Source organism: Azolla caroliniana, unplaced genomic scaffold (assembly GCF_043228905.1).
Source record: "Azolla caroliniana isolate FFs.n. ecotype wild unplaced genomic scaffold, voAzoCaro1.0.p SCAF_15, whole genome shotgun sequence".
NCBI classification, from domain to species: Eukaryota; Viridiplantae; Streptophyta; class Polypodiopsida; order Salviniales; family Salviniaceae; genus Azolla; species Azolla caroliniana.
The window spans coordinates 19,902,439-19,919,828 of record NW_028230450.1 but is presented as its reverse complement, the minus strand read 5'-3'; the positions used below and the strand labels follow the sequence as shown (position 1 = coordinate 19,919,828).

General features: G+C 37.6%; 2 protein-coding genes across 2 annotated transcripts; both read left to right on the top strand.

The window, feature by feature from the left end:
- Window positions 1–984: 984 nt before the first annotated feature.
- Window positions 985–2,927, top strand: LOC147855031 (uncharacterized). Its single transcript, XM_087331547.1, has one exon. The coding sequence runs from the start codon at window positions 1,005–1,007 to the stop codon at window positions 1,785–1,787; it is 783 nt and encodes a 260-aa protein (XP_087187673.1). The 5' UTR covers window positions 985–1,004; the 3' UTR covers window positions 1,788–2,927.
- A 4,264-nt stretch (window positions 2,928–7,191) lies between these two features.
- Window positions 7,192–10,832, top strand: LOC147855030 (uncharacterized). Its single transcript, XM_087331681.1, has 2 exons — window positions 7,192–7,351; window positions 9,967–10,832. The coding sequence occupies exons 1-2, from the start codon at window positions 7,276–7,278 to the stop codon at window positions 10,581–10,583; spliced, it is 693 nt and encodes a 230-aa protein (XP_087187807.1). The 5' UTR covers window positions 7,192–7,275; the 3' UTR covers window positions 10,584–10,832.
- The last annotated feature ends 6,558 nt before the right edge of the window (window positions 10,833–17,390 follow it).

Sequence of the window (17,390 nt, the reverse complement as noted above, 5' to 3'; positions counted from 1 at the left end):
TCCTTGCCATGGGCTCACAGATTCATGGACATTTGTAAATTTGTCTTTTGTGGACGACTATATGTAGAAGACATTTATCCTTTTCCATCTCCCTCACGAGCTGTCTTCTATGGATGACTGTATGTAGAAGACATTTATCCTTTTCCATCTCCCTCATGAGTTGTCTTCTATGGACGACTGTATATAGAAGACATTTATCCTTTCTCCCTCACATGCTGACGATGAACACAATTCCATCAGAAGACCAAGATCAAGAACAATCGGGGGGTCACAAAAGTGGATATAGGTTTGTTGGATATCTTACCAAGGCCATGACCATGACCGTGAACATGACCAAGATCAGGGGGATCATGAAAGTGGATAGGTTTGTTGGATATCTTATCAAGGCCATGGCCATGACCATGACCATGATCAAGACCAAGAACAGTGGGGGTGTCACAAAAGCAGATAGGTCCGTTGGATATCTTACTAAGGCCATGACCAAGACCAAGACCAAGACCAAGAATGGGTCACGAAAGCAAATAGGTCTGCTGGAGATCTACCAAGGCGAAGACCAAGACCAAGGATGGACGGGGTGTCACGAAAGCAAATAGTCCGCTAGAGATCTACCAAGGCGAAGACCAAGACCAAGGATGGACGGGGTGTCACGAAAGCAAATAGTCCGCTGGATATCTTACCGAGGCGAAGACCAAGACCAAGAATGGACGGGGTGTCACGAAAGCAAATAGGTCCGATGGATATCTTACCGAGGCGAAGACCAAGACCAAGACCAAGACCAAGAATGAAACGGGTGTCACGAAAGTGAATAGGTCTGATGGATATCTTACCAAGACCATGACCAAGACCAAGACCAAGGCCAAGGCCAATACCAAGTAACAATCGGCAACGGTTCGGTTCGGTTCGGTTCGAACCGAACCATGGACGGACACACAGGGAACCCCCTAAAACCCTAAAAACCATTTTCGTCGCCACAGAATCTCTGTGCTCCTGCCGCGTTCCCAGCTATGGCTTTCGCCATTCGCCGCCTCTGCAGCAGCCGCCGCCCCCTCACCCCCCTTCTGCAGCCGAAGAAGAACCAGACCGACCTCCTCCTCCTCCAGCCTAGCTTCCTCTCCACTCAGAAAGCTCAGTTCGCTCGCGCCTCCGAAGATGATGGCGTCAAGAAGAAGAAGAAGAAGAAAGAAGAGAAGAAGAAGAAGAAGAAAGGTGGGCCCGATTCTTCGGCTCCCACCGACAAAGACCGAGTTCGTTTCGATGATCTGATTGTCAAAGCCCTGGAAGCTCCATCGCCCGTTCGTTACGTCAAGGAGAAAGAAAGGCTGAGAGAACAGGAAATGGAGAAATATGGTCTTATGACAAAAGCTCGTCAGATCGAGATAGAGCAAGAGAAAGCAAAAGAGAAATCGTTGAAGAAGAATAAGAAAGTTCCATCAGACGAGAAACAAGAAGGAGATAAAGAAGAAATTAGAGCAGGCCCTGCTGTTGAAGAAGAGATGACGAAAACGGAGCCAGTCCCTCTGACTAAAGAGGAAGGAATGAGGCTAGCCAAAGCATATAGCAGATTGTTGATGCATGAAGACAGAAAATTTCAAGCGGGAGCAACGATCAGGCTTAGATTGAAGAGAGAAGCCATAGCTGCATTGCCTCTTGGTTTGCAAGAAGCTGCTAGAGTTCCGGATATGGCACCATTTCCTGGTCTGTCTCCTGCTACTCTCACCCCTCCTATTCCTGGTTTTGCTTATGAATATGACAGAAGAGGCGATAAACGAGCTACGGAGCAGGCATGACCCTCTTATTTCTTTCTTATTTATTTTTTAATATGCTTTGAAGTTAGCTATCATTAGGCATGCTTGTCTTCTTCCTCCTCCTCCTCTTCTTCTTCTAGATGATTTCAAATTAACTTTCTTGTAATTCATGGTTGATGGTCTGATCTTCTTCCATAGTGCTAGAATCTTGCTTACTTTTGCTAATACTTTGATCAGGTACAAACTTTTTCCCAGAATATTTGTATCTGAATGGTTTGAAGTTAACTCACTTGTATTTTGTCTTGTGCGAGTGTTTCCTTTTGGATGATTTTAAGTTCACTTTCTTGTCCCTCATTAGGCATTCCCATCAATAACTTCATCCAAAATGCTAGATTTTGATGAGCCAACTTTTATATTGTTAGCATTTAGGTGGCTTAAAGTTAACTTCTGTATACTTTAGCATTCATGATGTTTTCCTTTTCTTGTATGCTAAACCTTTCAGATGTTTTGAAATGAACTTTTTTATATTTGATCAGGCATGATCTTCTTCTTCCATAATATTGACTATTTTGAAGTTGACCTACTCGGACAATCTTGCTGAAAAGTCCATTACCTTACACATCAAGCCCAAGCATAGAAGAATAGAATATGAGTAAGTGACACCCTCTTTGAGAAGCAATTTCTGTCTTTTGAATGAAAAAACTTCTTCAAATGTTTAGGATGCAAGCCTCTTGTGAAAGTACCATGATGTCAGAAGTTGAGATCATTGGTCATAGAGGATTAATGATGAACAACAGCCACTCTTTCGTTGGAAACCCAGTGAAGGATGAGTTAATGTAGGCAACAATGTAATGGGAAGCTTGTGCGTTTGGGAGAATGTTTGAAATAATAATTGGAGGAGTTAATCATCCTTTTTTGAGAAACGATTTTCTTCCAATTGGCTTACGTGATAGCAGGAAAGTATTTGACCTTATAAGAAAATCCAGTTTATATAGTGGACTCAACATTATCCATTATGTGTTTCAATCAGGTTAATAAAGATGCAAATATTTGTGACCTTTTAAGAAAAGGTTTTATAGTTGGGAGGATTATTGATCAATATGGGTGCCATTGTATCATGCTATGTAAAGCTGTTATGATTTGATGCATGTCATATGATGAAAGTCACTAGCCATTATGTTTCGTTGCATATTTTATGCTGAAGGTCACTAGCCATTATGTTCTGTTGCATATCATATGCTGAAGGTCCTATGTAAAGCTGTTATGATTTGATGCATGCCATATGATGAAAGTCACTAGCCATTATGTTTTGTTGCATATTTTATGCTGAAGGTCACGAGCCATTGTGTTTTGTTGCATATCATATGCTGAAGGTCACTAGCAGGTAGAGGGATTCTGTGTCATCTTGTTGATATTACCATGCTGACACACATTGATTGTGAATAGTGAGACCTTGAGTTTGCTTATTATGTTTTGTCTTATTTTCCATGACATAATGTAGAAGTTAATGCAAACTCTTGATGGCTTGACCATCTTCTCAAAAGGATTTGGAGGAGTCACTGATAGTTTCAGCTTTCAAGTGATTGTCTGACTACACGATATAGCTACAATACATGCATTTCATGTTGAACTGTTTTGGCTATTTTAAATGAGTTCCTTAACTGATTGGTTATTTAGTGGCAATGTGCTATCCATAAAAGCTCCTTTGGCAGGCTGCCTGAACAATCCACATTAACATATGTGGAATTAAGGGTATTTGCACCATTATTTTCCATGTTCTCTTCATCAGCCTTTCTCTTACAGTTCTTGCTTAGATCTGGATCAGTTGGAGTGTTAACCTTTGGGTGGACGAATTTGCAGCATATTTTATACTAATGCAGAGGAAAGGGTCTCTAGGATTTAGCTCATGGTGCAAATTTCGAATACGATGTTCTTTTATGGTTGTAAAGATGCATTCTGCAACTTGTTTTTGTATAGAGACTTTGGGGAGGAGGATTTTATGCTAATGCAGGAGGAAAGGATCTCCTGGATTTAGTTCACGATGCAAAGTGCTCATATGATGTTTCTTTATCTTTGTAAAGATGCATCCTGCAATTTATTTTTGTATAGAGACCTTATCAATGCACATAATCTTGCATTATAATAGCAAGAAGTTTAAACTAATACTCTGTTTGGCCTTGGCTTTAAACATGATTGAATGGTTTTCAACTCATAGGCAAGATGCACTTTTTAGCCTTCTAGGTCTTATAAACGTGCTAGATACTGTTGGTTGTAAAGATTTGCTTCGTGGTGGAAGCCAAATCCTTAAGAACATACATAAATTATTACTGGTGTCATGAAGCTCACTCTATATGAAAACAATAACCAAAAGAACCTTCTCTTGAACATGATTTGCCACATTGTCTCTACTGTTTCAGTAGATCTTTGGTTCTATGTTTGTTATTTGCCAATGATTGGGCATAGTGCTATAAAAACACTAGTAGTTGGTTATGATGCTTCAGTTTTGAGTTTTCCTTTTGGCTGTTTGCCAGACTCCGCATACTGTAATAGAAGCTTTTTTAGCTGGTTGAAATCGTGTTTTTCAGGGTGTGAGGTTATAATCAACTTCTACTCTGAACTTGATCTCTAGGCTTGGGAGTTTTTGGTTGTTTCATTTCTCCTTTAACAATGATTGCATTAAATGGGTGAACCTTCAACACAGTTCTCTGTTTGTTGGTCATCAATGATTGAGCATTCTGCAGTAGAAACACTAGTTGGTTACGATGCTTCAGTTGTTGGTTCTCCTCTTGGTGGTTTGCCAAAGATCAAGCATATTCTAATAGAAGTACTACTAGCTGGTTACCATTGTGTTTTTCAAGGTGCGAGGTTATCAATTCCTATTTTGCACTTTTAACTTGATCTATAGTCTCAGGACTTTTGGGTTGTTTCGTTTATCCTTTCAAGCAATGTGCACATTGTATGTGTGCAACCTTTTGAACATGGTTCTCTGTTCACCAATGATTGGGGGCATCCTGCAATAGAAACATTAATTGTTGGGTACTTTGCTTCAGTTTTTGGTTCTCCTTTCAGTGGTTAGCCAAAGATGCTGGGCATACTGCAATAGAACACTTGTATCTGGTTTACCTTGTGTTTTTCAGGATGTGCGGTTATAATCAACTTCTACTTTGCTGCTGTTTTAATTTGATCTAGAGTCTTGGGAGTTCTGGTTGTTTGTGTCACCTTTCAACCAATTTGTGCATTGAATGTATGAACCTTCAACACAGTTCTCTGTTTGTTGGTCATCAACTATTGGGCATACTGTGATAGTGACACTAGTTGTTGGTAACTGTGCTTCAGTTTCTGGTTCTTCTTTCAGTGGTTGGTGAAAGACTCTGGGCATCTTGCAATAGAAACATTTTCCTTGTTTGCTAACAAATAGAGGGATGGATCTTTTCAACTGGTTACAATTTAACGTCTCATAAAATACAGGCATTGTGTGGAAATGTAACTGAATTCTGAAGCCATATTATATTTCCACCATCTGCCAGTAAAGATATGTGGTGCAGTTTATAACTATATAATGTCTCATTTTGTGGAATGACTAGTCACCTGGAATTTGATTTGGTCTTCCTGATTTTCTAACCCCTTGCAAGATATGTTCACAACAGTTATATTGCATGATGTGTAGTAGGATTATGTAAAATGCTGCACCATGCTTTTATGTTGGCTCCAGTTATCATTTCAGGCATTGCATATTTGCTTATTGTGACTTCAAAATACAAAGACAATTCCAAGGAAAATTTCTGTTGAGTGATAGTGATGAAGCTAACAAGAGACTTTTTGGGGAATTTGTTGAGATAGTACATGCTATTTTTTGCAATTGATAACTTTTGTGCCATCTATGTGACACCTTATGTAATGTCTAGTGTTTGATAGTGTGGATTACATGTGAAATGAGACTTTGGGTAGTAGGACACAGAAGTTTGTAGAATCAAAAGAAAGAAAGTTGCAAATATTGCACCAAGCATAATATTCAAAGCAAGTTTTCTAGCTCAAGAATGGTATTAGAGAAAATGAGGTGGAGGTCCTTTGAAAGGAAAGGGTGTGGTATCATTTTTTTTCCAAACTTTTGTCAAGTATTCACCAAGATAAATATTGATGATGAAGTAGTTGATTGTGGATTTTAGAGGAGTGTAATCTTGGTAGCTGTTGTATATTGTCTTGTTGCAAGAATGAAGTGTTTTGTCATGAATTAATTTAGAGATCCTTGAATCAATGTTTTAAATTGCTTAAATGTCAGAATACCATATAATGTGCATGAATGTATTGGATTGGAATCAGGTTCAAAAACCTCTTATTATTTGCACTATATGTAGCTATAACAATTATAGATCCATACATATCCCAAAGTATTTGCAAAAAGCACCACGTTGTTTGCATACAACAGAAGTGTGATGTTTGCATTCTCATTGACAACTCCTTCAATGCCTTCTTCCTTTACAAATTTACACTAGACGTACACAACACCTACTTTCTTGTAGATTTAGGAAATGCGAGTGTATATTATGTGGCACCCCCATTACATCCATTTGTGTCTTAATTTTATATTGATTAAGTACAATGCATTTCCAACGTATATCATGCCATTATGATCTTATTTTGTTAGGCTTGTTTTTGCTGTAGTAAATCAATTGTTTGCTACAATGCTCAACCCAAAGTGTTTGGGATTTGAAATGGAACCTCGTTATAATGGCCGTGTTAGTAGATAGGCCACCATATTGACATGTAGTTACATTCATTGCTTTGCATTAATCTTTCAAGCATCCAATGTATAGCCCAGTTTCATGATTTGTGACTACATATGCACAAGAAGGCACTCCATTCACATGTAGCACTTCATGACTAATACATTGACCCACACACATGGGCAAACAACAGCAAGTTGTAGGTCTAGAGGAATGAAGTGAGAGGTGTTTGGGCATAAAGGTGGCCATCAAACTCATCATCCCATGTAGTTACATTCACTGCTTTGTGTTAATCTTTCAAGCATCCAATGTATAGCCTAGTTTCATGCTTTGTGACACTACATATGCACAAGAAGGCACTCCATTCACATGTAGCACTTCATGACTAATACATTGACCCACACACATGGGCAAACAGTAGCAAGCCGTAGGTCTCGAGGAATGAAGTGAGAGGCATTTGGGCATAAAGGTGGTCATCAAACTCATCATCCATTGTGCTCTTGTCTTTTCTCTTCTCTTCTCTTCTGTTCCTTCCTCAATGGGATGGATATGCTTCCCCATTTGGAGGAGAACTTGGGAGAGTTTCATGAGCCCCTCATTCAAGGAGAGCAAGGGCATCCCAGGAAATTAAGGAAACCGTTTGGGCCCATCTTCAGGAAATAATGGAAAACTCCGGAGAAAGAAGAAGTGAAGAAGAAGAAGAAGAAGAAGAAGAAGAAGAAGGAAAGCTTCCTTCAGCTTTTTGATTTCCTCTGTCTGAACAGAGCAGAACAGAGCATACATAGGTGAGCAGAGCAGAGCAGAGAATGTTGACGGCCCTCACAAAGAAGACACGGGCGCTCTTCTTCTGCCTCGTAGCGTTCCTTCTCCTCGCCACTGCAGGTAAAAGGACTCTGCCCTTCTTCGACCCTCGCTTATATATATCTATGAATCCTAACGTTCGCAGCTACATCTTCGTGAGATCTGATACATTTTTTCTCATGTTGGGGAGATTGGTCTGTTCGACTGAAAATTATGATTGCAAATATGGGTGAATGTATGTTACCCTGAAACAGAAATAAATGCTCCAGGTCTCCTGGAGATCGAATCTAATGATCCATGGGACTACACCTAGAGAGAGAAAAAGAGAGTGGTGAACTTTGAAGTACCACCACAATGGCCTAGGAGACCCAAAATTTGCATTCTAATGCGATCTCATACCATGTTATATTAAGAGAGATGAAACGAAATGAAACGTCAGAGAGAGAGAGAGAGAGAAACTGACAGAATCAGAAACAGAGATGAAGCTATACAATACTTTATATTACTATCATTGAAATGCCAGAATTATTGTAATTAGATCTGATACCGTTTTGTGTTGACGAGTTCAAATGGAGTGATACCATCTCTTCGAAAGGCTGACGTGAATTTGGAGAACAAAGGAATTGCATGCCTCTGAGATCCAATTTTATGATATATTAACATCTTGACATGTGGTTTCAGAGCAAGGGCTGGAACCACATGGTCAACTTTGTTGAGGATTTTCACGGGTGACAGCATTTTATGGCTGGAGGTCCTTATCTTTTTTATTCATGGCATTGCGAAAGAGGACAGACATTCACGAATCATTTTGGAACTGATCTGTGGACTTGGTATAAAGCAGGGCCTTACCCAGCTTTATCACTGTGACAACATTCTTGTTCTTGTTCACATGATGATGATGATTGTTGTGTAAATAAGGTTCTGCAATGGGAGAACCTAATTGGTCGGAGTAGATAATGTCAAGAATGATCTGAATCGTGGCTTTACCACAAAAAATATCACTGTTGAAATGCCCCCTGTTTCATCCTGGAAAATTTCAGTCCTTTGAGGGGTTGACATGAAATGGTCGACTTGAAATTTGCATATTATAAACATAGACAAGCATGCATTTGGACACAAGCAAGGGGAGGAGAATTAAGAAGGCTAAGGAACTCTAGTGGAAGGATGCAGGATTCTTGGAGAAACAAATAGAGATGTAGCAATTGGTGCAAGCAGATCACGTGGGAAGAAGAGGCTTTTGAGATTGAAAGACATATATCACTTCCATGTCCGTGTCAGGCAAGTCACATATTCAAGCAGCTGGTCACACACTCATATGATCTAATTTTTTTAGTTCAACAATTAAATTGGTTTATCCCTATAACCAAAGTCTGGAATAAAATCTGCTAGATAAATCTCCATCTATTTCAGTCATAAGCTGTGGGAGCATTGGAAAAGTAGCCAGTAATGAATTAGAAATGAACTGAGGTGTTTATATATTTACTATACTTTATATATCCTGTAGTTCTAAATTAACATATGATATACCATGTATTGTGTTTTGGGGTGTTCAAAGCTCATCTATTCACTTTCTCTTTATTAGCAGAAAACACAAAACCTTCCCATCAAACAGCTTGACAGTGTTCTTGCTAATCTGTTGCACTGAGTAGATGTTTCAGAGTGAGAATACTAGAACCTAGAAACTGGTAGTAAATGACCTTCAGCAGGCACCAAATATCGACTCTTATGGTCAGTAAGCAAATATAACGTTAAAATAACTGTTCTAAACACTCGGTGTTATTTTGGAAATTGAAGTGTGATTATGCACTCTCTACACTATTTTGACTCTTCTCTCTCTCTCTCTCTCTCTCTCTCTCTCTCTCTCTCTCTCTCTCTCTCTCTCTCTCTCTGGGAATATTTGTTAGATATAATCAATGATCAGCCCCAAGTTGTAAATCTATCCCCATATGTGCTCTTAGAGTGCACATTTTGTGATAGCGCCCCAAATGAGGAGCGGCTAGTGTGCAACTCGACCATATGGGTCGATAAGGTGTTAATCTAGGAAACCGTAGATGCGTAGGACACAATATATTTAGGAAAGAGAGAAATAGATAAAAGGATTGTCTAATCAAGTCAGCTAGAATATTTTGTGGGCAAGTTACGATGTACTTAGTCTTGAAGTATGCGTCATTGACTTCAAGATAAGTATTATCTAGCACTAGCCTGTACCTAGGGAGTTGGGTCATATTAAATGACAAGTCAGTTGACAGAAAAGGAATATCTCCACTACTGTCAACTGACTTGCACATTTATACTAAGACCAAACATAGATTATAAGTCACTTTTCTCACACAGTGGTCAGATGGATCATTAGTCCCCACTAATTTTGTAGTGAGCCGGTCCATATCCTATCTAAGCTCTAAGGTGTGAGCGCATGGGAAAACTACCATTTTGAACTACTCTCATATGTAATAGAAATTCTGTTTTCATATATCCATCTCTGCAGTTGTAACTCTATATACCTATCTACTCGATTCTCAATATTTCTAATAATATTGCTGTCGGGATCTTATTGTGTTCGCTACCATTGTGAAAATGACTTATTCACTTATTTTATTAATTAGTATCTGAAATTGATGTCCCTTTGCTTTGTGTTGAAATACGCAAGCAAAGTTGAAAGCTTCCTTACGATACTAAACAAATGTCTGTTTCGCCAGCTGAAAAGGCAAGGCAATTTGTCGGTGAAGATGAGTCATCTCAAAGTGGTAAATTTACATGGATCGACTGCTTCGACATGGGCTATGGCTCAATGGCATGTCTTGCCAAGGAAGGGACAAAGTCATTTGTGTACAACATTAGAGGAGGTCATATTGCAAGGGTGAGGCAAAGATCATATGAGATAGCATATGCAAATGCATTGGCCCAAGGAAGAACACTGCAAGATGCATCAAAAGAAGCTAACATTGCTGGAGGAAAAGCCGAAAAGTTAGCATCGAGGCACACTCAACGGATATTAGGGCCCCTTTCATCAGCAGCATGGGATACATTTGAAGGTCTGTACTATGGTGGTACCTTGGTGGAGGCTATTACGAGAGGTATAGGAACCATTGGTGGTGCTTATTGGGGAGGTTTCCAAGGAGAAGAGAACCTTGGGCGCATAGGCTACTTTGTTGGTAGTCATGTTGGAAGTTGGATAGGAGGAAGGGTTGGACTAATGGTTTATGATATATCAAATGCAGCACACTTCCTTATAAACGGATACCTCAATGAAGAAAATTATGTGGATGGAGATATTGGGTCTACTGCTGAAGAAGTCATCAACAATGAGTTCTAGGTTCTAGCTTGTATAGATGTCTAAATTGTTGCCTATAAACAACAAATGTCATAAAAGGAAAGATAAATTTTAAATTATGGAAGTCATCTTTCTTGGTGTATATCTGCACCCTTAAGCCAAAGATCTTACTTCTTGTCTTGTCATTACCCAATTTAGCCCATCAAATTGTGGATGCCAATTTGTATATTCTTGACATGGTTATAACTTATACCTTGTAATCATTCCAAATGTACCATAGACTTCTTTTCAGATTCTTGCTTTGGGTTGACAATAAGGATCTCTCCGAACATGAATGACTATATTAATCAGGTGGAAAGAAAAAAGAAGAGGCGCATGGCTCATGAAAAATCTGTTTGAATGCTTGTCGGTCAAGACTTTTTCATGGTTTGGTGTGAATGGGTGTACATTTCCATGGATATGTATAGTTACATAAAATTTTATAGGATAAGATAAGGGTGCAGATGTTGGGAGATTTCATATGGCAGTATACTTGAAGAGAGAGGGTCATGAAGAAATCAGGAACTTGGAGGTAAAAAAATGACATTTATGATCAAGATCAATAGAGCTACTCATGCTATTGTCAAGTTATCTCCCCAAACTAACAAGCATTAGTAAACCAACTAATCTAGACTAGCCTTTGCACATCTTGAGTTCTGAAAACATATTTCAAATCGCCTATCATCTTCTACATTTTTCTCGTCGATTGTTCTTGGTACTAGGATTGCACTTCTTTCCTCTAAATGGTTGTCAAAAAGCCATTGCCCCTTAAGTCATCTTTACTTGGTTAAATTTTTTGTGTTCTCCAACATAAGATCATGTATGCATAGGTAATTTCTTTCTCAATCCCATTACCAATTATAGACTCTTTAGACAATTAATATCTCTCTTCGCTTAATACAATTTAAAACACATTAATATATCTTCCTTTCTTATCATTGTTCACACCCATAAGAGGTCAATATTAATGTTTCTCTTCCTCGTCCTAATGTTTTTTGAGGAAACGTGAATGCTTGTCAACACTTAGGTATATAGCTCTTAGTGCTTTTAAAGCACATTCATGAAAGGGATTAATAGAAAACTACCATTACTATTAATGTAAGCCTTTTTTCTTTAAAAAACGGGCTTGCTTAAAGTGCCATATCTGAAACAAATAAAACTTTGAACATATCATAAAGGGATTAATAGAAAACTACCATTACTATTAATGTACGCCTTTTTTCTTTAAAAAACGGGCTTGCTTAAAGTGCCATATCTGAAAAAACAAAGCTTTGAACATATGAGAAAGGCTTATGGACGAGTTATAGAAAATGTTACTTTATGTCTCGAGATTTAGCCATTCATCATTAGAGAAGGTTTAACGGGTGCGAGATAAAAACTTGTTGATTAAGAAACCATGAAAACCTACAACCAACTACAAATAAAATGAATGACACGTAAAACCATTGGTCCATTTGTTAAGATTGAAATCCTTATGGTAGTGTAACAGTGTGACTTGCTCATTCATAGGTTAAGATGTTGAGTCATGCTTCTGCACTCACTTTGAATTCATTCGCACTAAACTAAAAGTGAATACACTTCTCCCTCGGGAAGAGATCAACACATCAATAAAAGGTAACAATCAACAACGGTTCGGTTCGGTTTGAGAGTGTCAAAACCGAACTGTTTAAAAATTTTGAAATTTAAGCCAAACTAAACCAAACCGTTTAAACATTTTCATACCGTAAAACGCTGGTTTCGTGGTTCGGTTTCGGTTTCAGTCAAATTTCAAATTTTAAAATATTTCATTGTTTTAAATTTTAATTTTTCAAAATTTTAAAGATTTTCCTAAAATGTGAGAATAAGGCTTGAAAATGAAAAGATTGTTTTTTTTTTAATTGTGATTTTGATTTCCAAATTTTTTAATTTTTTTAATTTAAAAAAAAAACCACTAAACCGTTTAAACTGTTGAAACCCATTGCCGACTGTTAATCAAAGGTATGAAGTTGGGCTTGAAAGGAAGAAATCCACGATTCCATGTTCCCAAGCATAGTATTACTATGAACTATACGTACCGTATGTGCATTCACATTTGAGTATAGTAACACCCTTGAAGTATGGTAAATACCATACTTTTGTATTCATTATTTATTATAAGGTAAAACTTATTTTTAAGGTAAGAAAGTCAAGGTACAAAAACGTAAAAAAACATAAGAATGTTTTGATAACATATGCATTCATTTGAAAACGTATGAAAAAGAACGTTTGCAAATGCATCCGAGTATGTTACGTTTTATGTTACATTCTATCTCCATGTGGCAATTGACAAAATCATTGATACATATTCTTGTCTTCACATTTGGGATGCATGGACTAACATATAAATGCCCAAGTGGGAGATCCTTAATCAATTATCCTCCTTTGACGTGGTTTGTTATAAAGCAAATTTGTTATTTTCAAGCATTAGAATGTGGAAATTTACTTGTAAACACTTTTAAATTACATGATCCTAAACTAACACAAACAAATATTGAATGTCACATTAGAGCCATCACTTTAGACTTCGCTCCACAACATTAAAGTGATATAAAACATTGACTTTGCCACTACATAATGTTTGTATATATAATTTGCATTATCCTTATCATCTATACATTTACTTTTTATGCACATTATAGGCCCACATTTCATTCACCAAATCGTTAAATGTTGGATAAACTTCATTTGTGTTTGTAAGAGTGGTTGGGCATTATTTCATATGAGCCTCCACATGTTTGATGCCAATAATTACTATCATCAATATTATTAATAGTTTTCTTTTCTTTTAATGGGCACGTTTTAGAAATCAACAATAAAATACCGTGTTAATGAGCAAGTATTGTGATATCATATTTGTGGTACAACATGCGTTCAAGTATTTGAAAAGACAATGTGACTGAAAGACCTGCCCAAATCAATTCTAGGATTTGGACAAAGATTGTGCAAAATCTTAGAGGTTCTTTGGATACCATTAAAGGTAATACACCATGGGCAAAGTTACAACGATGGATGTTTCATGCAATATGTGATAAGGGAATATTTTATAGGTGGATTTCTAATAAGATGGAGTAGTTCTACTCCACATAGAAGTATTTATTTAAGCCGACAATTAGAACTTAGCATGGGAGTCATTACCCAAATGTATAGCCTTAGGGCATTTTCTCAGTACTAATGTAGTGATGAGGGAATATTTTATAGGTGGATTTCTAATAAGATGGAGTAGTTCTACTCCACATAGAAGTATTTATTTAAGCCGACAATTAGAACTTAGCATGGGAGTCATTACCCAAATGTATAGCCTTAGGGCATTTTCTCAGTACTAATGTAGTGATGAGGGAATATTTTATAGGTGGATTTCTAATAAGATGGAGTAGTTCTACTCCACATAGAAGTATTTATTTAAGCCAACAATTAGAACTTAGCATGGGAGTCATTACCCAAATGTATAGCCTTAGGGCATTTTCTTAGTACTAACGTAGTATCTTTCTTGAAAAAGAAGAAGAAAAAGAGGCCATGTTACGGGAATGGGGTATAGTTAAAAAGAAATAGCATATACCAATGTATTGCCTCGAGGAAGAGCATTACCCTATGCATAAAGAGACATTAATAATGTTGTAGGAAAAAGCGGAAATGTTAGGTTCTTGGCACATTCTCATTGGTACCTTGGAATACATTTGAAGCTCTTTACTATGGTGCTTAATTATAGATGTCATTAAATAAATATGCTTCAACTACTAATGAAAGTTTTTTTTCGTTAAAATTTGAACTTACTCATGTGATCATATCCCAAACAAATTAAACTTCGGGGACATGAAAAGGGCTTATGGAAGGTTCATGAAAAAGATTGTGTGTTGAGATTTAATCATACGTCATTAAAGAAGGTTACATGGGTGTCTAATAAGATTATAATGAGGTACAAAACAAAGAGATATTGTGACAATATATCAATTAAAACAAGTCCCCTATAAAGTCATTTGTTGAGATGGAAATTTTGGTCGAATAGTATGGTCCAGAGTCCAAAATCATGAAGACAACTTTTGCACAAAGACATCAAATTCGTAAAATCCCATATACAAAGAATAGGTGTGGTCCCAAATAATGATTTAATACCAATGTTTTCATCCCATACTCCCAACTTTTTTGAAGTATTGCAATCTCTACACAAAATGGTTGAAAGTTTCAACTTGAAACCTTAAAGACTCTGGATGATTAAAAACAAGTACTTTCCACAAGTGTTCTCTAGGTGAGATAAGTCCCGCACGAGTGCCTAAAGCTAGACTTGTTTATTTTTATTTTTATTTTTTATAAAAAGATTTTCCTCGATAGTATTAAGAAAAAAATTCTCAAAGGCTACAACTGGAACCTATCTGCCCAGAAGATTACAACTTTTTATGTACAATGCTGTAAAATAATCCTAAGACCAAATATCGAACTTTGTAGAAGGTGTTGGAATTTGTTGATATTCAAGAAAGAGTCCATGGAAGTTGATAGTGCCATTGAGGCTCTTGAGTTGACATTGAAAACAGGGGCAACCTTTTCCATAAGTGAAGAAGCTTTTTCCTTCTCTTGTTCACGGTCCTTGAGGAGCCATGCATATTATCATACTGGCCACGGACTACTGTCAACAAGTTCTCCCATATCTCAAGCAACACATCTGAGAGATCAATGTCCCGCATCATAAAGTTGGTTACATCAACATTTCCATAATGCCCATAACGTTAATGTGGTCACTGTTTTCCAAATCTAGACAGATCGCACTTGCTTTCGAGGTTGCTGAAAGGGGCTAACTAATATCAATCTTCTATTATATATTGGCATTGCCTCATGAACATCGTTTGCCTCATACAACATCAAGCTGGAATGTAACACTTCCCACATCGTTGATTCCCATGAGAATAGGCAACCGACATTGATTGTTAGGAATAAAGACAGGATTTTATTCCATACTTGTTGAGCGAAGGGACAAGACCATAGGACATGCTTGGTAGTCTCCTGAGCTTCATGGCAAAAGCCACATTGCCGCAAATTAAGTGCTACATTCCCTTTCAATGAATGACCAACTGGTAGTGCCATATGCACTAATAGCCATCGAAAGAGAAACAATTTAGTTGGCCCTGTAAATGACCAGATCCATCTCAAGTAGGTTCTCAAATGCAAAGTTCAGACACCCCAGTTGGACCAATGTTTCTGAGCTACTGGTATTGTTACATTCCGCGAGAGTAGTAATGATCTTCCAAGTTTTACTGAGTACTGAAAGAAGGGAACCTTTACGATCTTTTCCCCCAAGGAGTGTGACCAAAGCCAACCCCCCCAGATCCCTTGTTAAACTTGCAACAAGGTCTTTTGCCTATAACCATAGTATATCACACATATGAGCAATTGAAGGATAAGGATCAAGCATCCATTTCTTTCCAATTTTAGAAACCACTCTAACCGGTGCACTTCGCAAGTCCTATAGATAATTGTAATTAAATGTATAAGATTGCAGTCTATTGTTGTCTTAAGACCTCAAAATAACGAGTGTTCATGAATTATATTATAATCGGTACACAAAATTGTTGAAACATTAGAGCTTTTGGGATTATTAAAAAAGTAGTTTCCATACATGTTCTCTAGGGAAGATTACTCTTGGTCTAGACAATCAATACTTTCTTTATCAACACAAGGAATCAATCACATTTCCATGCCCCTATGCCCCCTCTAACTATTGGTTACTAAATCATCATCGATGTTGTTATGAACCCCCCCGTAACAAATAGACCACCATTGAGGCTAAATATAATGGTAATCTAATTGAGGCCTACGGCAATGACAATATTAGGCTGAAGGTGGTGGTAGTGTAGTATAAATTTCGGCTTCATTCATTTCCCAAGCTGGCAATTTCCAAGTTATTATCTCATTATCCATTGGGGTTCAAGTACTTATTATTACCGTTGCACGCATGCAAGACAATGGCATATTAATTAAAAGTACATAAGTGGGCAGATAAGCAACAACCACACATGGAGATGCACACGCCAGACCTAATGATACTAAGGCGTGCCAACAAGCTTCTTATGGTATTAGAAATGTAGACATAATGTCTTTCTTTCAAACCGAACTTTAATACATCTTCCTTTGCCTCTCTATAAATGTGGACACGCTAATCTTGATGTTGGACTTAAGGATAAACATGGAGGTGGGGTATCCATATTTTCCCCCTTGTCATTTTGCTTCAATTTTCTTTATTAAATCTCATGTTTCTACCTAAGAAGGAGACAAATCAATGTCCTTTTCCCTACCTCCTCTCATTCTACTTAAAAGTGGACATCACCGATAGTTTATTTTTGGTTTCTTTAACATGAAGTTCGAAGAATTCGATGTATGACACCTTTATCTAATTTTAAAAAATCAAAGATTCCATTGTGATGGCAATTTTGCAAGGGGGACTTATTAGAAACCTAGTGGCAAGTTGCAGATGCAAGCACAACACAAAACCAATTGAAGGCCCACACAACTTTACTTTGGGGAATGCTACCATACCATATGTACCACAACTTGGTTACAATTATCACACTCTCTGTTGCAAGGGCATGGGTCATCTAAAACTATTGTTTCTCTTGCAAACGTCAAACCGTTCTCGTTATCACTATTGCTTGATGTGCAAGTGTTTGGATTATTTGCACGAAAAGCACAAATTCTCTTTCATGAAGGTTGTACAGTCACATGGCACCAAAGTTTGGAGACAAGTGCCAAAATGGACATTCCTATTGTATGATGAGTAATAGTTTTAAACAAGGGTATGGCAAAAGG